We start from the raw sequence: 21,977 nt of genomic DNA, 5'->3' as shown, positions 1-21,977 counted from the left end.
CTCTCGTTCCTCCTTTCCGTTCTGTTCTTGATCCATCACTCTTTTATGTTTTTCACCTTTACAGAAAATTATTGTCAGCGCATTGATTTCCTTTAATTATATATTTAATTATGTCTGATCAAAATATATGTAAAAGAATAAATTTATCAACTAAAAATATATAAGTCTTCTATAAGAAACAAAAATTATGATATAATAAAAAAAAATATCATCTTAGAGACGGAAACAATTCCGTCTGTCGGTTATTAAAATTTAGAAAACTCAAGATGAATATACAGAGACGAATTCACATATGGGTATATGGTCATGGACGATTTCCGTCTCTATAACTGTTACTGAAATAAATTTCTAGTTTTCGTCTCTACTTCCGTCTCAGTCAGAGATGGAAACTTTTCAGTCTCTATATATATTGCATTTTTCTAGTATTGAAGTCATCTCTCACACCATTATTCTCAAAAGCATCATTTTCATCCTTTACTCCATTATTCAGTTGTACGTGCTTTTATTTCATTTTATAGTTTTTATTTATAACAATTTTTACATTAGGTAAATAAAATATAAGTTAATAGCTTTGATTTGTTGGCATGTTCAAACCCACACACTCTTATAATTAAGTGTGTGTATATATATCTTCGATTCTCTTTCTTCTCTATGACTAGCTAAGACACACACGATGGCTACAAGTTATTAATATGATTAGCAGATAATTGTTAAGTATGTAGTCAAGAATTTAGTTTCCAACTTTTTATGTACAAAAACATGACTATTATAAAAGATACACTTCACTTGGGAATGGAACTGTGTTCAACAGGATGATAGCCCCCCTAAATGAAAAAAGTTGCTTAACATTTATTATAAGATTAAACATTTGCTTTCCTGCCCTAGTTTCCTTCCCCTTCAAATCTTGCTCCATCCTCCTTCCTTTACATTTCTCACCTTTACATAAAATTATTTTCAACGTCAAAATACACATGCATAACACAATAAATCTTATCAACTAATTAAAAATATATAAGTCTTCTATAAGAAACAAGTCATCTCTCACACCAGTGTTCTGAAAAGCATCGTTTTCTTTCTTTACTTCATTATTCTATTATTTCATTTTATAGATTTTATTTATAACAACAATTTTTACATTAGGTAAATAAAAACATACTTCTCCTAAATCTCTGGGATGTATATGACTCTTCGGTTCTCTTTCTTCTCTGTGACTAATACACACACAGGCTACAAGTTATTAATATGGTCAGCATATAATTGTTTTTTTTAATTATGTGGTCAAGAATTTCATCTCCAATTTATATGTGCAAAACAAATTATTAAAAAGATACCCTTCACTTAGGGACGGAACTGCGTTCAACGTCACAGGGCAATAGCCCCCTTAAATGCAAAAAGATTTCTTAAAATTTACTATAATCCCTCCCCTAGTCCGCTTCCCCAATTCTCATCTGCTCCAAACCCCTTCCTCTTATGACCTTTACAGAAAATTATTTTCAGAACACTGGTTTTCTATAAATATATATTTTATGTTGTTTAGTCACACTAATATTCTTAAATAAAAGCATCATTTTCTTCCTTTACTTCATTATTTAATTGTTCTTTTATTTCATTTTATAGATTTTATTTATAACTAATTTTTACATTTGGTAAATAAAATTTAAGTTAAGTGCTTTGATTTGTTAGCATGTTCAACCCACACACTCTTATAATTTGAGAATATATATATATATATATATATATATATATATATATATATATATATATCATAAAAATATAAAATAACAAAAACATCATCCTCCTCAATCTGTTGGACGTACGTACAACTCTTCAGTTCTCTTTCTTCTTTGTGACTAATATACACATGAAAGCTAGCTACAAGTTGTTAATATGGTTAGCAGATGGTTGTGTTTCAAGTACGTAGTCAAGAATTTGATCTCCAAATATGTATATACAAAAAAAAAAATATTAAAAGAGATGTCCTTCACTTAGGGACGGAACTGCGTTGAACGTCACAAAGGCAATAGCCCCCTAAATGGAAAAAATTGCTTAACATTTATTATAAGATTAAATATTTGGTCCCCTCCCAATATATATTTTATTTGTGTATAGATTTTGTCAACTAATTAAAAGTATATAAGTCTTGTATAAGAAACAAGCCATCTCTCACACTAGTATACTCGATCAAAAGTATCATTTTCTTCCTTTACTTCATTATTCAATTGTGCTTATTTTCATTTTATTGATTTTATTTATAACGACGCTAATTTATACATTAGGTAAATAAAATATGAGTTATGTGCTTTGATTTGTTGGCATTTTCAAACCTGCACTCTTATAATGTAAGAAGATATTAGCAACCCACTAAGTCAAAAGAGGAAAGAGCAAGAGATTATAAGGTTGATTTAATGATGAAAGAAGAAGAAAAATAAGTTGTGGGTTCAAAATATCTCATTAACAAAAATTAATAAATTAATAATTAATACTTACCGATAAAAAAAGAAAAAAAAAGAGTAAATATAAGTTAATTTTATATTAATTTTAGCTAGAATTATTTTATTTTACGTTAATTTCTATATAGATTCTTTTATTTTCTTATATTAATTATAATAGCACTAATTATTCCATTTGTTATATAATTTTATAAATTATATGTTAATTTTTTTAATTATTTTTAGGTTAATTTAAGTTTTTAGTCCTCAACTTTTAAATTTCAATTTTTCGTCTTTCAAATTTTGTTTGACAACTATTAGTCATTGATTAATTTTATGTATTCATTTTTAGTCTTTCAAAAAAATTTGCACAATTTTAGTCATTCATTTATTGTTATTACTCAAAATTAGTCCCTAATGTAAAATAAATGAGACTTAAAAATGGACAAAATAGAAATTAATTTTAAAAAATAAAATTAAAACAGGGGCTGAAAAAGTAAAAATGAGCAAAAATGTTTAGAAGAACTAAAACTACTAACGATGGATGACTAAAAATTATAAAAAAATTTATAAAAAAACAGAAAATTGGAATAAGAAAAGACTGAAAGAATAAAAACTTAATTAACTTTATTTTTTATTACAGTTTTAATTAAGTTATTGATTTCAAATATGTTTACTTTGTTATATGTTACGGTTTAAATTGATTTTAATTTGGTTGGCGAATTAATTTATATGAGAAAAAATAATTTTAGTGATAGATCATGGTTGATTTTGTTTAGAGTAAATTATATGATCTCGTCGAGATTTGCTTTTATTACATACGATATTTCTTCATTTTTATACATTACTTTGAGCCCGTAAGGTTGTGTTAACAACTTTTTATGCTTAAGAGGGCGAATCATTATAACCAAAGTCCAAAAATTAAGAGATTTTCTTTAGGATTCAAAAACGAAGAAATATTATGTATAATAAGGACAAAGCTAAAGAGGTCCTTGTAATTTACTTTGTTATTTATCATATATTAAATTTTTGTCCCTCAACAATTTTTTCTTATTCCGTCCCTCGGCTTCACGTACCTTAAAAGAAACCGAGATTATGGTAAGTCAATAAGCCAATTAAGTCCAAGAGTTCCTGATATATATATATATATATAATAGCAGTACATGCACTTGGTAATCAAAGAATACCAAAACACTAGTATCTCAAACCGACCACAAAGCTATAAGGATGATTCTTCAACTTAAACTTTTGGCCTTAAGTTTGATATGGTGGAGCAGTATTAATGTTGAATATGCAGTTGCAGCCACACGTAACCCACGTCTAATAAACACTGGGTGTAGCCAAGTTAACGCTTCCAACCCGGGTAGCTTCTTTGCAAATGTCAATGATTCGATCTTAGAGATGAGAGAAGAAATTAGCAATGATAACAAGCACTTTGGCACAGCATATAAAGCCAGGGGAGAGGTGCTAACATATGCTATGTTTCAATGCAGAAACTATGTCTCCAAAAATGACTGTCTTGCTTGCTTCAACACGGCCTCCACCCAAATTCGCAACTGCTCCAAAGCCAACGGCGCCAGAGTCATCTACAATGACTGCTTCCTCAGGTATACAATCAAATATAAACTGTGAAAAGTATTATACTTAAGCCTAATAGTGTGGATTTTGAAATAAAATTATCTAATTTGAAATTACTGAATGGCATAATAATTTATATAAATTACATTTTTTCGTATGATTTGATCCCTAAATGTGTTTGTCATTCAATTTTAACTAAGGCCTGTTTATTTGGATAAACTTCTTCGAAAGTATTTTTAGAAGAAAAAAAATTAAATGAATTTCTACATAAACTAAAATTTAAAATAAAAAAAAAGATAGAGAATGTGAAACAAGATAATGATTTGATGAAGAAAAAAATAGTATTGTGAAAAATGCAATAGAAATACATTGTTTAATATATATAAATAGTAGAAGTTCATTTAAATATAAACTATTGTTTATATATTGATAGTGGATAAAAGTTTTACAATATTATCCAAATATAAATTATTGCTTATGGTAAAATTATTTTATTTTATAACAATCACTTTTAAAATAATTTTTATAAGAAATTTTTAATTGATTGGCAATATAAAAAATTTACATCAATATTGCTTATAGCTTTTTTTTTTCTATCCTTATCTTCCCCCTCCTCCAATAAAGAAAGAGAATTTTGGATTTTTGTAGGGGTTTAACTTCGTCAAATCATCTAAACATATAATCACTATTTTTCTTATTCACATTATTATCATCAACCCACGAATATTTTCAATTCATATATAATTTCTTAAGAAAAATAACCTAGTTAGTTTTTTAATTCTACTATCAATTCCTTGAATTAATATAATTAAGTTGTTTAATTTGCATTAAGAAATTAAGAGGGTTCTAATGATACTCAATCATTTTTACCTTATCCATAGGCATAAAATTGTTGGATGATCTCTCCCATTCACAATTCAATTAAACTTTTCCATTATAATCAAATAAAATGAATCATATGTTGAGATGATCAAGCTACGAACAAGCATTAGGCATAGAAAAGAAACAATAATAATTATTTATTGAAATTAGCTAGTCATAGCTGTGGGGGAAACGGGAATTGATGAAGAATTGATCCGGGACAAAGCCTTGAGCATGGAAGCCGTCCAAATGCAACCTCTGAACTCTAAGCCTCAAAAACACAAAAATTAAAATAATGTGTTTAGATGAGGGAATTTAAAATTCTGAGAAATTTTAAATACTTTAATTGAAATTCTTTTATTTTCAAAATTTTGTGTTTGAATAAAAAAATTAAAATTATGAGGGTGAAAGAAAATGAATGTAAAAAAAAAATATATGGTTGGTGTACTTTCAGAGAGAATATTGATGCAACATGGGAAGTCGCAGAAAACCAAAACATGATAGCATACTTTACCACACCCGACCACAACATTCAGTTAACGGCGCAAAACATGACTCAGGCTCCCCGCGTCAACGAGCACCTTCGCCGCGTGATGGATAGCGACGGCTGCTCCCCTTGACTAGCGGGTGCAGTTCTACGTGTCCTCTTACGTCCACACTCGATCGATGTTCCACGAGCTCAGACGGTGTTTCTTGAAAAAGAGAATCATCGGTGTGAAGGAAGAGTCGCGAATTCGAGAACGGAATTTCAGAAACTTTCATGTGGAAAAGATGATGAAAGTTATAAAGAAAATACACAAATGTTTTAAAAGATTCTTCTATCAAGAAAAGAATTTCAATTTCTCACATTTTAGAAGGAAATTAAAATTCCACATTTTTAGTTGTTTAAAATTCTTTTTTAAAATTCCAAAAATTTAAATTCTTCATAGAAAAACACCCAAACAATGAATTTTAGATTACAGAAATCTACTGATAAATTATTTTTCTAAGTTAAAATTTTCTATCACAGTCTTAACATGTCAAAGGTCAACTCTTCATCAAACGAGTCTTTCATTAAATTTTCTACAAAACAGGAGCAAACAACCGAAGATTAAGTGTAAAAAGTAGAAAAACAGAAAATTCTAAATAAAATAAACCTTTATTCAAAACATACATAACTAAAATAAACACAAATAAAACTCAAAAACATAATTATCCTAAAATTATTACAACTAGAATATAGATATCAGTGGCCATTATCATATATAAAATAGTGGAAAAAATGAAAGGAAAATTCTTTAATGTTAAATTAATCTTTGTTATGTAAAAAAATTAAATGAAATCTATTTATACAATCATTATGAATTTATTAATATATATATATATATATATATATATATAATGGTTATCAATGAAACCACATAGTAATCAAAATTAAAATTAAGATTATTTGTGAAAAATATAAAAATACTACTTATATATTTTGTCCATGAATCAGTCCTCATATTTTTCAATAATTTTTGTATTAATTAATGTTATGCGCAATATTATAGTGAGACAATTAATTTTAAGTATTTGATCATTTATTTTATATTAATGCTGGATATTCTCAAAATGTGTGACAAGGTATGAGAGTGAGAGGTTCTACCAACAGACGAATGAAATTGGTGGTGGGGTAACATGTGGGAACAAGAGTTCAAATGCCACAGGTTTTAGAGCAGTTGGACAACAAGCACTAGTGGACCTTCAAACAGCAACACCTAAAATTAAAGGTTTCTATGCAGCTACTAAGACACAGGTGGAGGGTGGTAGTGCAATTTATGCCATTGCACAGTGTGTTGAAACTGCCTCCCCACAGAAATGTCTGGATTGCATGCAAGTTGGATACAACAACTTACAAAGTTGCCTTCCAAGCACAGATGGTACAGCATATGATGCTGGCTGTTTTATGAGATACTCCACCACACCTTTCTTTGCTGATAATCAGACCATTGATATCAGACCCTATTTAAAAGAAGGTAGAATTACAATAAATCTCTTTTGTTAAACTTGTATTTGGATAAAAACTGTTAGGGTCATATATTTAATTTTCTTAAAACATTTCTGTTTTTATAAATAATTAGATACTGCACTATTGCAGGAGGTTCAAGCAAGAAGTGGGCTATTATAGGTGGTGTCGTAGGAGGTGTTGTTCTCCTCCTTCTGTTGTTTGCTTGGAGATTGTTTACAAAACCAAAGAGGGTTCCCAAAGGTAAGTAATTGTGGAAAGTCTTCAGTATAATGCTTGGTATTGATTATTAGTTCATGGTTTGCATTTTTAATGCTTTTCTAATAGAAAAAAAAACGTAAAATATGTTTGGGATCCTATAAAATTTAAAAAATATTAATTTGATTCACATAAAAAATTTATATTAATTTAGTTCCTATTTTTTATGATCAATGGTAATTTTCTTAGATAGTTTCTTTTCGTGCTTAGGAGACTTTAATTACCTTATCTCTCTACCTTCCCAAGCAGACTCAAGATACCAAAACTCATTAATGTTTCATATTTCCTTTTAATTTTATCAAAAAATGTGAAAAAATCACTCAATAAGTGACAAAAAATTACAATTTTAAAGAATTTTAACCAAAAAAAATTGTTTAATTCATTTTGGGGTTCTAACCACCACAAATTATTTAATTCATTTGTAATAATATTATATATGTAAGTTTATTAGTTACATCACGTTACAATTACGGAGTTACTAATGAGGACCATAAAAAATTTGTTTTATTTTTCATAGATCAAATTAATACGAAAATTTTTATAAGGATCAAATTAATATTTTTTCAAATTTTAATGGGACTCCAAACATATTTTAACCAAAAAGAAATATATTGATAGATAGTACGAAAAAAATCTGTTCAATGCAATTTTTTTATTTTATTTCCTAATTTCCTTCGTGATTATTTAGTAATATTTCGTGGCTAATAATTATTTCTTTTTCGAAAGCTCTCTTAATATTTTTTATTATAAATTATTTTAATTACAAAATAAGCTAATCTAAAAGTCATCTCTCACTTTTTGTTTAATACAAAATAAAAAAGTCGTGTGCTCCTTTGCAGCTGACATATTGGGAGCAACTGAGTTGAAAGGTCCAGTTAACTTCAAGTATAAAGATTTGAAAGCTGCAACAAAAAATTTCAGTGCTGACAATAAACTTGGAGAAGGAGGTTTTGGTGCTGTATACAAGGTAAATTTATGTTGTTGTTCTTTTACAATATTAAGATGAAAAGCATGTTCAAAGACAATAACGATTGTGCGTCTGTGTTTTTAAAAGCAGTCGATCTACTTTATTTGAGAAATTGTTCAAGTTTATAAATCATTACAAAAATATTATCTTATTATACCTTTTCTATATTTACATTGATCACAAACAATCAAATAAGAAATGTTAGTAAGACACTATCTAATTAACAAACTCTTTTAAATACACTTTCTATTATTTCTATTATTAGTTAAAAATTATTGAAAAATTATAATTTTTTTTGTAAGACTCACTTATTGTTTAATCACTATCTTCTAATTTTATAGTTTTTGATAAATTTTCACTAATATTAAGAGTATTGTTACAACGAAATTATGTTTTCCAAACTTCTTGTACAAATTTTTAAAAATGACATAAAGTAAAAATAAAGATTTTTTCTGTAATTACATTTTAGAAAAATAAAATAAAAAATTCCCTACAAAAGAAATACTTTAAAGTGAAGCAGAGAAAAACAATTTCATTGTCAATCATACATACCATTAAACAGGGTACTCTGAAAAATGGAAAAGTTGTTGCTGTCAAGAAACTAGTGTTGGGGAAATCAAACAAGATGAAGGATGATTTTGAAAGTGAAGTGAAGCTTATAAGTAATGTTCATCATCGAAATCTCGTTAGACTTCTTGGCTGTTGCAGCATAGGCCAAGAGAGAATCCTAGTTTATGAATACATGGCAAATAGCAGCCTTGACAAATTTTTATTTGGTAACTCATGTCAACCATCACTGGGATCAATTTTTTAATCTTTATTAATTTTTCTTCTCTTCTCCACAATCTTAAGTATCGATACAAACTTGGGAAACAGGTGACAAAAAAGGTTCCCTCAATTGGAAACAACGCTATGATATAATTTTAGGCACAGCAAGGGGACTAGCATATCTACATGAGGAGTTCCATGTGTCCATCATTCATAGAGATATAAAGACCGGTAATATCCTTCTAGATGATGATCTACAGCCCAAAATTGCTGATTTTGGGTTGGCAAGGCTTTTGCCAAAGGATCGTTCTCATCTTAGCACAAAATTTGCAGGAACACTGTAAGTAAAAAAACCAATTGCATCCATTCACATGAATTTATTGACATTTATTTGAGCATCAAGTTGTAGCAAAAGAGACAAATTAATTAATAAAAACTTATGTGGGAAAAATGGAACAGGGTAACAAGTGTTGTTTTATTAACTATGCACTATATGCACTTCTTAGGGGATACACAGCACCTGAGTATGCAATGCAAGGTCAATTATCAGAGAAGGCTGATACCTACAGCTATGGTATTGTGGTCCTAGAAATCATAAGTGGTCAAAAGAGTACTGATGTGAAGATTAGTGACGAGGGTCGTGAGTACCTTCTTCAACGAGTAAGCAAGTTTCTATAACTAGGAATTGTTTGTTTTCTCATTAAATTTTACTATATGGCCAAGTATGAGACATTTGTTTTTCACTTGTCAGGCATGGAAACTGTATGAGAGAGGCATGCAGTTGGATCTTGTGGACAAGCGCATAGAACTTAATGAATATGACGCAGAAGAAGTGAAGAAAATCATAGAAATTGCGTTATTATGCACGCAAGCATCAGCTGCAACAAGGCCAACAATGTCTGAATTAGTAGTGCTGCTCAAAAGCAAGGGCTTAGTGGAGGACTTGCGACCAACTACGCCTGTGTATGTTGAAACGAATATGATGAACCGGGAAAGCATCTCTACTGGTTCTCCATCCAATGCTACTATTTCCATTTCTGTTCTATCAGCCCGTTGATTATTGGATCAATGTGGTAAAGGGTCTTGATGAACCGAATCAATAAAGTAACAGGATAAAATAAATAAAGATTGCATTTCATTCCAGTTGCTTATCAATCGTTCAAGTAGGGCATATGTTGCGACGTAGGAACTATTGTGGTGTTTTTTATTTATTAGTAGAGTATAAAATTAAGAATGTTTTGTCCATGTGACCATGTGTGAAGCTACATATTTTCTAGTTTCCTATTCAAAACCATGCATGGATAAGTGCAATTTAGAATCATGTGTTATATATATGTAACATCCGGGGTAGTGGATCGATCGAAAATATTTAAGTTTTTATAAATTATGATTGTCCTAGATGTATTTTCATACTTTAAAAATATTTTATGATTTTTTCGTTGTCAATATTATCAAAAATTAAAAGAATAAAGTTCTTATATTTTTTTACATTCATTTAAAAAAATGATCTTACAAAAATAATATCCATTTTTTAATGGACAAATTTTTATTACACATACAAATAAAAAAATAAGTTCTTGTGGGGGCAATTTCCCCCACACCATTACATGTGCATCCGCTAGTGATCCCGGGTGCTGAGGAAGGTTGAGAGTGATCGATGTTACAAAAAGATGAGGCACAAATAAGGAATGGCTCATGATAGTCTTCCAACAAGATGGATACATAAATGAATCAAATAGACACTCAAATGAGAGGAATCTAGAAGATTAGACAAGTATATGAAACTATAGAGTTGATGAGTACTACCTACATTAACAATATACATATACTTTTTAATTAGTATCATATCACTTAAAAATTTCACAATTAAGCATCTTTGACTTGAAAGTAATTTTGGGTGGATGATCTTCTTAGAAGTTTTTTAATTAGGAAGCATGTGAGTAAGACCAAAATATGCTAAAAAATCTTATGTTAATTTATAAAGATAGACATCAATCATAAATATTATATGTACGGATAAGAAATGCATGGAATTTGATTATTTGATTACCGTTAGATTTGAGATACTTAATTCCCCTTAACTAGTATGTCATATTTGAAATAGATATGTAAATTGGCCATAAATAATACCTTAAACTAATTGTAAAATATCAAAGAGAGGATAAAGTATCATATATGACTACAATTACTTAAGGATTCGACGTAAGCCATACAATACATCAGTATCTTCGAGGTTGTTTCACATATCTTCTGTATACCTACTTAATATAGAACAAGAATATTAATCTAGCCAGACAATGTATCAGTGAGTGTCTTAGAACAATATGTATGTGTTTTACCCATAAAAACATAACTCATATAGCATCCTTTACATGAACCATCAGGACATCGAACATGAAAATTCCATAAAGTATTAATACATATAAACTATCAACATGGGCATGCTTAAACTTTACATTTTTTCCTCTTTTCCTTTCTTTGGTAGAGATGAGCTCAATTTCTCAAGGAATGTCCCCCTTCTCTATGTCAGTCTCTTATATTTATACTCCTTCGAGTCAAGGATTCCTCAACCATTGTTCTAAATGTCATGGTTTCTGAAGCACTTTGCACATAGTACAACCACGATCGCACTTAGCATTAGTTAGGGGTGTGTATATAAACTAGTTCAAACTGAACCGTTTCCAAACTGCACTGAACTGAACTAGTTTTTGAGCCGAACTGGTTCGATTAGATAAAACTGAACTAGTTTTTCAAATAAGTTTAGTTCGAACCAAACTGATCTTAAAACTGGTTTGATTCACTTAATAATTAAACTGTTTTTTTCTAAAATTGGAAGTTTTTTTAAAGAAAAAAAACAGTTTGTAAAATAGTTTGAAACTAATTCAATTCTTAAAACTGGTTTAAAATTGATTCGAAACTTTCAGGTCACAAACCAGTTTTTAAAATCATTCCGAATCTTTTTTCTTAAAATCAGTTGGGTTGAACCAAGTCTCAAAATTTTGGTTTAAAAAATCAAACCATTTAAACCATGTTCGGAACCAGTTCAGTTGGATTTTTTCCCGGAACTAATATTTGCACACTCATAGCACTGGCGCACTGGCCATCAAGCTCAGGCCTCAAGCACTCTGCGTTAAGCACCATGAAGGCACGTTTAGCACGATAGAATGATCTACATATCGTAAAATTCACAAGATACATCCGCCAAAACAGTGTTTGAAATAAAGGAAGGGATTACATCAAAAACTCTCAATTGGACCTCCAAACACAAACCACAGCTAGCAAGCCTATCCGTGGTTCCCTTCTCGAAAAGTATGAGTCCACCGCAAAATACCACCCTCCAAGGAAAACTCCTTAATGTTCTTAAAAAGACTAAATCATGGATGAGAAGTTGGACATCCATTTTTTAGGAGATTGATAGACACCTGAGAATCACTGTATACCCAACTCTATTTTGAAATTTACTTTACTACACCAAATACAGCGCTCTAAAAATACTGCATTGTTTTATTTCTGAGGAACTGATGAACTCATTATTAAATTTATAGTGCAGCCAAGGCATCCGAAAGGTCCCCTTAAAAACCGATTCATAAGGGGTGGCCTACCCAGCTATATAAGCACTTATCATGTTCATGAATTACCCGATGTGGGACTATTCTTAACACTCATAGCCACCAATCAAAGGGTCCCTGTGCTCAAAGTAACTAAAGTGCATCCATGCCTTGCACGTCATAGGTACTTCAAATAGAGTACTGTAAAATACATCCACATATATATAATATTTGATACAAAATGCATATGGTAACCACCAATTTTTATTCATTGATAATTTATTACAGCACAAAGTGCATCTAGAAAGATACTCGAATACCAAGTAGTGCCATCAGCTGAGCAATGAACTCAGGGAGCCCTTGCCATGCAGCTCCAGTAACTAGATTTCCATCAGTGAAGCAACGGCTTATGGGGTCAGGCTCCAGCCATGTTGCTCCTGACAGAACCACATGAAGCTTCACATCGGGATAAGCAGTACATTTCCTTCCCTGTTCCAGTAAAAATGTATGTCACCATAGCACTAAGAATTTATTCTGCCATCCATTGCATATCAATTAAGTCATCACATACGCAAAGCCAAAAGAAGAGTAGTGCTAGATTTTGAGGTTCTGTCGCAATACTGAAATAGATGATAGAATGAAATAAGGGGAATGACAGAAATATCACCTTTTTCAATCCATAATATTCAATGATTATCGTTGTGTTTTTCTACCTACTTTCACTGATGTGTATAGGAAATTAAGAAAAATAAAAGTAACAAACAAGACATCATTGAATATACAAGAACTCATAACTAATCATTCCATATATTATCATTCTTTCTGTTCCTTGATAGGAGATAGAGAGCAAGTAAAGTGAAATATCCTACGAATATACCTAAGGATTACAATCCAATTATCCAAGCAAGCAAACAAGGTATACTAAAACTAGAAGACTACCTAAGTGAGAAAGGACTAGGAAAAGAATAAACTTGGGTAACAAAAGTAATCATTTCATGAACTCCAAATACACCAGGAGATGAAGCCACACAGAAGTTGGCTGATTACATTCCATTAATCCAGACTAATCAGAAAGTCAGTCTGCACAGCAGATGCCGTGATTCTCAATTCATGCATAATGTATGTCTCTACCAACCAGCAAGACAAGAATGAAGATAGGGACAATAACCAGAATAAAAAGATTAGGAGCAAGCTAGCCTGCATGACTCGTTCAAGGAAATGACTGTAACCCAGTAAATAATAAGTGATAACTTCCTACTTGCTCAGTCTTACCAGTTACACCTTTGTAAGCCAACAATTCAAAAGAATTGTCTGGATACTGCTAGAACAAACAATTGAAGCAACAAATTATTATGAGATGCATTCAAATAGAGTGCTTTTCTTTCCTGATTATTAGTACAAAACAAATCTTGACCAGAAAGACTAACCGAAATAAGTGTGGATTGAACAAGAGTTCCATGAAATCAATGTTAAGATACCTCAACTTCAAGATTACCTCAAGAGTCAATATATGCAATTCATGATCTCTCTTTTCTTTTCTTTTTTGTTTGTCAAACTATAGCAATAGCCACTTGATTCAAATACTGGTTGATAGCATATGTGAAACATAACAAGTACAGTCTTTCTTTTGAGTTTACAGTATAAATACCTTTAGAACACCAGCAGCAGCTAAAATCTGTTGGCCATGACCGATAGACCCCACTGGCTTATTGTTTAAAAAGAAATGCCTCACCAAGTCAAGGACTGGATCCATCAATGACAAATACTCAGGTGATCGACCTCCAGGGATGACAAGAGCATCATAGTCTGAAGGATCCACATCATCAAAGGCTACTGTTAAATCAAAATGATGCCCATGCTTCTCACTGTAAGTTTGATCTCCTTCAAAATCATGAACAGCAGTTGGACAAAAGTCACCAGCAAACTTTGAGGGGCAAATTGCATCGACATGGCATCCTAAAGACTGAAGGGACTGAAAAGGAACCTTGGCCTGGAAATCTTCCACGAAATCCTGCAATTAAAGTTATTAAAACTCATTTTCATTAATCATCATTTCAACAAAAGTGAAAAGTCTTATGAAAGAAACATGAAAACAGAGAGAAATTATTATTTGGTACACTAGGTGCAATAACTGAGGCAAATGGCCTACACAATTTAGGTGAAATTACTCAATGGTATAGTGTAATTAAGATTACAATCTTACACCATGTGTGGCTACTAATCTCTCAAACAACAAAAAGTAGATAGTCTCAGCCCATGATTATCAACTGTAAGCAGAAACATTTGAACCTACCCCACAAATAAAGAGAATTTTCTTTTTGGTGCCACTTATTTTGCCTCCTAATGCCTTCACAAGAAGGCTAATAATCTCCGGTTGCCCTTCATAAGTAGTTGAAGTAATGAATCCACCATCCTCCACTGTTGTTGTCATGGTGTCAGGATCAACCCAATCAGCTCCAGCATCAACCAACACTGGTTTAAGAGAAGGAAAACCCGTGCATTTGCGACCTTTAAGCACTCCAGAAGCTGCCAGAATCAAAGGTCCATGACAAGTGCTAGCAATTAGTTTTCCTAAACTTACAAACTTGGTCACCAGTTCCAGAACACCAGGAACACGAGAAAGATACTCAGGAGACCTGCCACCCGGCACCCACAACACATCATAGCTTGAAGCATCAACTTCATCAAACGTTGCATTGAGTACAAATTTGTGACCAATCATCTCAGAGTAAGTCTGAAAGCAGCCAAAATGCATCACCCAAAATTAAAACTTCACCATAACAACTACAAGTTCCTAAGAGTTGTATGTTTTCATGTTTTCAAAAAATTGTATGGAAAGAAAACAACTTATATTTTGTTTTCACTATTTCCTGTATAAACTTTTGAAAAGAAAAAATCAAATGAAAATAAGTTGGTATTTTTGTTATTAAAAGTGAAAAGGTAGAATAAAATCCTCATACCAAACTATCAAATGAGTTTTTTTTTTTCCCTCAAAAACGTATACAATTATATTATATTTGATTTTAAGTTGTGGAGAACATATCAAATCAAAATTCTTCCTATAAGAAATGAAAATTATAAATATAAACCATTAAATCACATTCGAATAACTAAAAGCAAAATAAAAAAAAATGTACATGAGACTTTTTGTAAGTATTCTTATCATTTATACAACGTTACATGACTCAGATTATAATGTTTATTTCTCACTTTAGAAAAAAATTCTCATTTCATACCCCCTTATGTTGTGTATACAAACATGGACATTTTGATTTTAAAACCTATATAAGTAAAACACTATTCAACCATAAAAAATTTAAAAATCAATTCAAGCCTTATTTTTTGCAAATCAATTGAATGGCACAATTTAGTGTGTTCCGTTTGGTGTTTTCTCTTAGTTTTGATTCTTTGGGCTCAGTTTGATCCTCTCAAACGCTTGTTCAGATTTTCTTTTACAGTGTAATGATATATGGGTGTGTGCTTTACAGGGAGATGTTGATGGGGTGTCAATACAATCGGGATGTCATCCTCATGGCACTTCTCTTCTTTTTTATTAAAAAAAATGTTGGATTGGATATAACATCAGTTTGAGCATTTTAAACGTAAAAACAAACACACTGTTAAGGAGCAAAGGCAGAAAAGAACATGACAGAGACCTGGTCGCCGTGAATTCCATGGATGGCGGTGCGGCAGACATCACCGGCTTTCCTTCCGGGACACACGGTGTCAACGGTGAGACCGAAGGCCTGCAATGCCTGAAATGGAACCATGGCCTGCAAGCAACACAGAAACACGTACGAGGAATGAATGATTGATAACATGAATGAGAGAGAAGTAAAGTACGTGTGAAGAAGAGGGTAGTTACTTCATAGTCTTCAGTGAAATCCCCACAAAGGAGAAGAATCCTTTTAGAAGCCATGCATGCTATTAATGCTCGCTACTACGTAACACTTTCTCACGGATTCAGAGTCAGAATGAGAGCATTGGATGTAAACAAAGGATTGGAAGATGATGATGATGAGATCATGCGGTAATGAGCATCTTACCTCTGCACCTGCCAAAAAAGGTTGTTAAAAAATTAAGATTTGACTGAGTAAATATTTAGATTAGATTCCTCTGAAAAACAAATAATGGATGCTTTTATTTCTCTCAAATAATTTAATTACTTAAAATTATACTTGTGAGAACTTTTTTTTCTTAAGAACCCACGTGTGACGTGCCCACATGTATTCTCTTTTATGCCAATTGTTATTTACTCCTCCCATTTGTAATTTTTTTTTAATATTGTTTTTGATCCATCGTGTTCCGCAGTTATTTCGCTTGAGTACATTAAGCTTTAAAAGTTTTATTCTCGTCCTTTGTGTTTTTAAAATATATCATTTTGATTTTTTTTTTATTTTTCATTGAAAACGTTAGTGTACCTTTAAATTTTAAAATGATTTAAGGTTACTTTTAGTCCGTTTTATAATTACTTCACTTTGCATACATTATCTTTTAAAAGTTCATTACTAACCTTTATGTTTTTAAAATGTATCGTTTTGTTATTTTTTCAATTTTTTGTTAGAAATCGTGTTCATTTTGGTTTAATGGAATGCATCATTTGATCCCTCTTTGTGTTGTTTGCCTTCGTCTGGTTCAATTATAGATGTCGAATGGAAAATTTCTGCTTGCCTAGCCCACCCAACCGTGCGTGAGAGTGAAAGTCTTGCTCAAACCTCACAACGAGCCATATTATAACTTCTTTGTTCAAATTTGAGTTAATTGGCAAGTTAGGATCATGTTTTTATCCTTTTGTCAAAGATGACTCTTGCTTCAATCTCCCTGTTTTAAATAGCATAGTTGTGTGAACGATTTTAATTTTCTAATGAGTATAAGAATTTTCGATGATTCCAATAAGATTATATGTTGACATCGTTTGATTTGTGTGACATTGTATTTCTTTTTTACCTTTTCAAATTGATAGATGTCACAGGAGATAATTTTTTTAGTTATTTATTTTTTAAAAAATAAAACAAAGATAATGATTGTTTTTAATCGTCACTATGTAAAATTAATTATTTTAAAACACTTAATGTCACTTTTTGTCCATTATATTTCACAATTATTTCACTTTGATTCATTAAATTTTAAAATTTTATTCTAATCCTTTATGTTTTTGATATGTATCATTTTAATTCTATTTTAAAATTTAAAAATTAACATAACATTAGCATTTCTAAAGGAAAGTTGAAAAAAGGACAAAAACAATACATTTTGAAACATAAAAGATTAAAATAAAATTTTTAAAACTCAATATACCAAAACAAAACAACTAAAAAACATAATAAACTAGAAATAAAATTAATTATTTTTTTTCTAAAAACATCTTTTTTCAAAAAAGAATTTCTAGAGGTGTTAAAACTTTAACACATCTCAAAAAGTAATTTCCTGAAGTCACTTTTCACAAGAAAAAAAAAGGTGGCATAAATTGTAGTTTGAGATAGTTAAAAGATAGATTTTTCTGTTAGTCGTGAGAATAGCATGTGAAATGTATATTCAAATAAGACAAATATATAATACATTAATATTGAGAATGTCTAATGGAAAGAATGTGGTGTATGAAAAATATCACTCTTTTAGTTATATATTCTAATTTATAGTACAGGCATGGCTACTTTATTTATTAAATAAGAATAAATTAAGAGATAAGATTTTTTAAATTACAATTAAATTGTGAAAAAAAAATGAATTAAGATACATCAACCAGGCTGCGTATCTTCGAAGGGACTAAAGTGGTGGGGGGTGGCGAATTGAAAACTGGCTGAATTCAGCTCCTCTGTAATAAAATCAGTCCATACATAGATAATCAGGTACCTTATCGCGCTATATCCAACTTTTGAAATTTACTTTACTACACCAAATTTGACATACCAAATTACAGTACAATGTCAAATTTGGGGTAGTAAAATGCATAATTAGTTACTTTTGCACATTATAGGTCCTTCAAATACAGGACTGTAAAATACATTAACATACATATAATATTTGATACAAAATGCATATGGAGACTGCCAAGCTTTATTCATTGATAATTAATTACATCACAAAGTGCATCTAGAAAGATACTTGAATACCAAGTAGTGCTATCAACTGAGCAATGAACTCAGGGTGCCCTGGCCATGCAGCTCCAGTAACTAGATTTCCATCAGTGAAGCATCGGCTTATAGGGTCAGGCTCAAGCCATGTTGCTCCTGACAGAACCACATTAAGCTTCACAGCCGGATAAGCAGTACATTTCCTTCCCTGTTACAGAAAAAATGTATGTCACCGTAGCACTAACAATTCATTCTACCATTCAATGATTATCATTATGTGCTTTCTACCTACTTTCACCAATGAATGGTGTATATGAAATTAAGAAAAATAGAAGTAACAAACAAGACATCATTGAATATACGAGATCTCATAACCAATCATACCATCCATATAGTCATAATAGAATTCAATAATTCATCAAGCATTTCAAGAGACAGCAGTATTAATCTAGAGATGCACCCATGACCAAAGATTTTGATCAATTCATTATAGATGGAGATTTAGAAACGATCAAACAAAAGAAGCAATTTACGGAGACTCTTAGTTAACATCTGTCCAGTTCCACATATATTTAATTTCTTTATGCTTAATTCTATATATTGTCAGTCTTTCTGTTCCTAGATGGGAGATAGAGGGCAAGGAACTAAGGATTACAATCCAATTATCCAAGCAAGCAAAAAAAAGTATACAAAAGCTAGAAGACCGCCTAAGTGAGAAAGAACTAAGATAAGAATAAAGTCAATGAACCTAGTAACAAAAGTAATGCCATTTCATGAACACAAAATACACCAGGAGATAAAGTCACACAGAAGCTGGTTGCATAAATAGATTTCATTAATCCAGACTAATCAGAAAGTCTTCTGACAATGTGTGTGATTTAGTGACAAGCCAGAATAACAAAATAAGAAGCAAGCCTGCATGACTTATTAAAGGAAATGGCTGTAACCCAGTCAATGATAAGTGATAACTTCCTGCTTGCTCAGTCTTGCTAGTTACACCTTTTTAACCCAACAATTCAAAAGAATTTTGTCTTGATACTGTTAGAACAAATAACTGAAGTAACAAATTATTGAGATGTAGTCTAATAGGGTGTTCTTTCCTGATAATTGGTACAAGACAAATCTTGACCAGAAAGACTAATAGAAAAGTGTAGAATGAACACGAGTTCCAAGAAAACAATAGTAAAATATCTCAACCTTTTTTTTGACAAACTATGTCAATAGCCACTTGATTCAAATACTGGTTGATAGCATATGTGAAACATAACAAACTCAGTGTTTCTTTCGAGTTTACAGTAATAATACCTTGAGAACACCAGCAGCAGATAAAATCTGTTGGCCATGACAGATAGATGCCACTGGCTTCTTGTTTTCAAAGAAATACTTCACCAAGGCAATGACTGACTCGTTCAATGCCAAATACTCAGGTGCTCGACCTCCAGGGATGACAAGAGCGTCATAACCTGAGGGATCCACATCATCAAAGGTAGCTGTTAAAGCAAAAGTATGTCCTGGTTTCTCACTGTAAGTTTGATCCCCTTCAAAATCGTGAACAGCGGTTGGGCAAGTGTCACCGGCCTTCTTTGAGGGGCAAACAGCATCAACATGGCATCCTAAAGCCTGAAGGGACTGAAAAGGAACCTTGACCTCATAATCTTCCATGTAATCCTGCAATTAATGTAATTAAAACTCATCTTCATCAATCATCATTGCAATAAAAGTGAAAAGTTTTAGGAAACAAACATGAAATTATTGGGTACACTAGGTTCAATAACTGACACTGAAGCAAATGGCTTGCACAATTAAGGTGAAATTACTCAAATAGTAGATAGTCTCTCAGCTCTACCCCTTAAAATTCTACAACTAATCATGCCAAAAGAAGTAAGGTGAGCAGTATTGCAGCCCATGATTCTCAACTATAAGCAACATGATAAACATTATAACCTACCCCACAAATAAAGAGGATTTTCTTATCAAAACCACTTATTTTGCCTCCTAATGCCTTCACGAAATGGCGAATGAGCTCCGGGTGCCCCTCATAAGTAGCTGCAGTAATGAGATCACCATCTACCACTGTTGCTGCCTCAGTGTCAGGTTCAACCCAATGAGCACCAGCAGCAACTAGCACGGGTTTAACAGGAGGAAAAGCCGTGCACGTGCGGCCTTTAACCACTCCAGCAGCAGCCAGAATCAACTGTCCATGACAAATGCTAGCAATTTGTTTTCCCAAACTGACAAACTTGGTCACCAGTTCCACAACACCAGGAACATGAGCAAGATACTCTGGAGCCCTCCCACCTGGCACCCACAACCCATCATAGCTTGCAGCATCAACTTCATCAAACGTTGCATTGAGTGAAAAATTGTGACCAACCGTCTCACTATAAGTCTGAAAGCAGCCAAAATGCATCACCCAAAATTATCCACCATATCAATTACAAAGTCAACTATGAGAGCAGGCTTGGAACTACAATTCTGGGAATTGATTAATTAAGAGTTGTTTAGTATAAGAAAACATTTTTTGTTTTCACTTTTAATTTTAAAAAAAAAATGACGCAAGCTTTTTGTCCTGTTTTCAAAAATTTGTTCGGAAATGACACTTTTTTCACTATTTCCTATAAACTTTTGAAAAGGGAAATTAAAATGAAAACAGGTTGGCATTTTTGTAATTAAAAGTGAAAATAGAAAATAAAATTCTCATACCAAACTGTCCAAATGAATTTTTCTTTTCTTTTCTCTAAACCTATGCAATTATATTAGATCTGATTTTAAGTTGTTGAGAACATATCAAATCAGAGTTCTTCCGAATGTAAGAAATGAAAGCTACAAATATAAATCACTAGATCATATTTAAATAACCAAGATTAAAATAAAAATGTATATATGATTTTATTTTATTTTTAAGTATTTTTTACCTTCCATAGATGGTTATATGACTAATATTTATAATTTTTATTTCACACCATATAAAAAAAGTTGAAATTCTATTCATCGATAAAAATAAAATTAAAAAACCAAGCCAAGCCGTCTTTTTTGCAAATCAATTGAATTGCAGATTCCAATGATTGGAAACACTATGTAAGGAAACAAAAGCAGAAGAGAAGATGAAAGAGACCTGGGCGCCGGCAAGTACATGGACAGCGGTGCGGCAGACATCGCCGGATTTCTTTCCGGGACAGACGGCGTCGACGGCGAGACCGAAGGCTTGCAATGCCTGAAATGGAACCATGGCCTACAAGCAACACAGAAACACGTAAGAGAATTGAAGTTATTGAAGAAGAAGAAGGTAGGTAGTTAGTTACTTCATAGTCTTCCATGAAGTCCCCGCAAAGGAGAAGAACCTTCTTCGGGGCCATGCTCGCTTGCTACTACAAAGTACAAACACTCTCTCACAGAGTCAGAGTACATAAACAAGATAAAGGAAATAATTGATTTAGAAATATCTACACCAGTTGCCAGCATCTACAGTGTTTGATGGAAAAAATAAAACAAAATACACTTCTTGTT

The 21,977-nt window shown here is 31.7% G+C and overlaps 3 protein-coding genes across 3 annotated transcripts; 1 reads left to right on the top strand and 2 right to left on the bottom strand.

The window, feature by feature from the left end:
• Positions 1 to 3,656: 3,656 nt before the first annotated feature.
• LOC114396431 (cold-responsive protein kinase 1-like) lies at positions 3,657 to 10,093 on the top strand. Its single transcript, XM_028358410.1, has 8 exons — positions 3,657 to 4,036; positions 6,474 to 6,865; positions 6,988 to 7,098; positions 7,953 to 8,080; positions 8,643 to 8,856; positions 8,957 to 9,188; positions 9,355 to 9,508; positions 9,600 to 10,093. The coding sequence occupies exons 1-8, from the start codon at positions 3,657 to 3,659 to the stop codon at positions 9,903 to 9,905; spliced, it is 1,917 nt and encodes a 638-aa protein (XP_028214211.1). The 3' UTR covers positions 9,906 to 10,093.
• A 2,527-nt stretch (positions 10,094 to 12,620) lies between these two features.
• On the bottom strand, positions 12,621 to 16,423 carry LOC114395469 (protein DJ-1 homolog D-like). Its single transcript, XM_028357257.1, has 5 exons — positions 16,262 to 16,423; positions 16,053 to 16,169; positions 14,690 to 15,130; positions 14,045 to 14,407; positions 12,621 to 12,885 (listed from the first exon to the last, which is right to left on the bottom strand). The coding sequence occupies exons 1-5, from the start codon at positions 16,313 to 16,315 to the stop codon at positions 12,697 to 12,699; spliced, it is 1,164 nt and encodes a 387-aa protein (XP_028213058.1). The 5' UTR covers positions 16,316 to 16,423; the 3' UTR covers positions 12,621 to 12,696.
• A 1,772-nt stretch (positions 16,424 to 18,195) lies between these two features.
• On the bottom strand, positions 18,196 to 21,931 carry LOC114396507 (protein DJ-1 homolog D-like). Its single transcript, XM_028358520.1, has 5 exons — positions 21,773 to 21,931; positions 21,586 to 21,702; positions 20,419 to 20,859; positions 19,776 to 20,138; positions 18,196 to 18,678 (listed from the first exon to the last, which is right to left on the bottom strand). The coding sequence occupies exons 1-5, from the start codon at positions 21,824 to 21,826 to the stop codon at positions 18,490 to 18,492; spliced, it is 1,164 nt and encodes a 387-aa protein (XP_028214321.1). The 5' UTR covers positions 21,827 to 21,931; the 3' UTR covers positions 18,196 to 18,489.
• Positions 21,932 to 21,977: the final 46 nt, after the last annotated feature.

This window comes from Glycine soja, chromosome 18, assembly GCF_004193775.1.
Source record: "Glycine soja cultivar W05 chromosome 18, ASM419377v2, whole genome shotgun sequence".
Classification (NCBI taxonomy): domain Eukaryota; kingdom Viridiplantae; phylum Streptophyta; class Magnoliopsida; order Fabales; family Fabaceae; genus Glycine; species Glycine soja.
This window is presented reverse-complemented; position numbering and strand designations above follow the sequence as displayed.

Excerpts from the sequence above, each read along its gene's own strand:
- LOC114396431 (XM_028358410.1), top strand. The coding sequence starts at position 3,657 with ATGATTCTTCAACTTAAACTTTTGGCCTTAAGTTTGATATGGTGGAGC. Across the intron at positions 7,099-7,952 it reads ACCAAAGAGGGTTCCCAAAG|CTGACATATTGGGAGCAACT; the intron begins GTAAGTAATTGT and ends GCTCCTTTGCAG. Across the intron at positions 8,081-8,642 it reads GTTTTGGTGCTGTATACAAG|GGTACTCTGAAAAATGGAAA; the intron begins GTAAATTTATGT and ends ACCATTAAACAG.
- LOC114395469 (XM_028357257.1), bottom strand. The coding sequence starts at position 16,315 with ATGGCTTCTAAAAGGATTCTTCTCCTTTGTGGGGATTTCACTGAAGAC. Across the intron at positions 16,170-16,261 it reads ATTTCACTGAAGACTATGAA|GCCATGGTTCCATTTCAGGC; the intron begins GTAACTACCCTC and ends TGTTGCTTGCAG. Across the intron at positions 15,131-16,052 it reads ATGGAATTCACGGCGACCAG|ACTTACTCTGAGATGATTGG; the intron begins GTCTCTGTCATG and ends GGCTGCTTTCAG.
- LOC114396507 (XM_028358520.1), bottom strand. The coding sequence starts at position 21,826 with ATGGCCCCGAAGAAGGTTCTTCTCCTTTGCGGGGACTTCATGGAAGAC. Across the intron at positions 20,139-20,418 it reads AAATCCTCTTTATTTGTGGG|GATTACATGGAAGATTATGA; the intron begins GTAGGTTATAAT and ends CATTAATTGCAG. Across the intron at positions 18,679-19,775 it reads CTGCTGCTGGTGTTCTCAAG|GGAAGGAAATGTACTGCTTA; the intron begins GTATTATTACTG and ends TTTCTGTAACAG.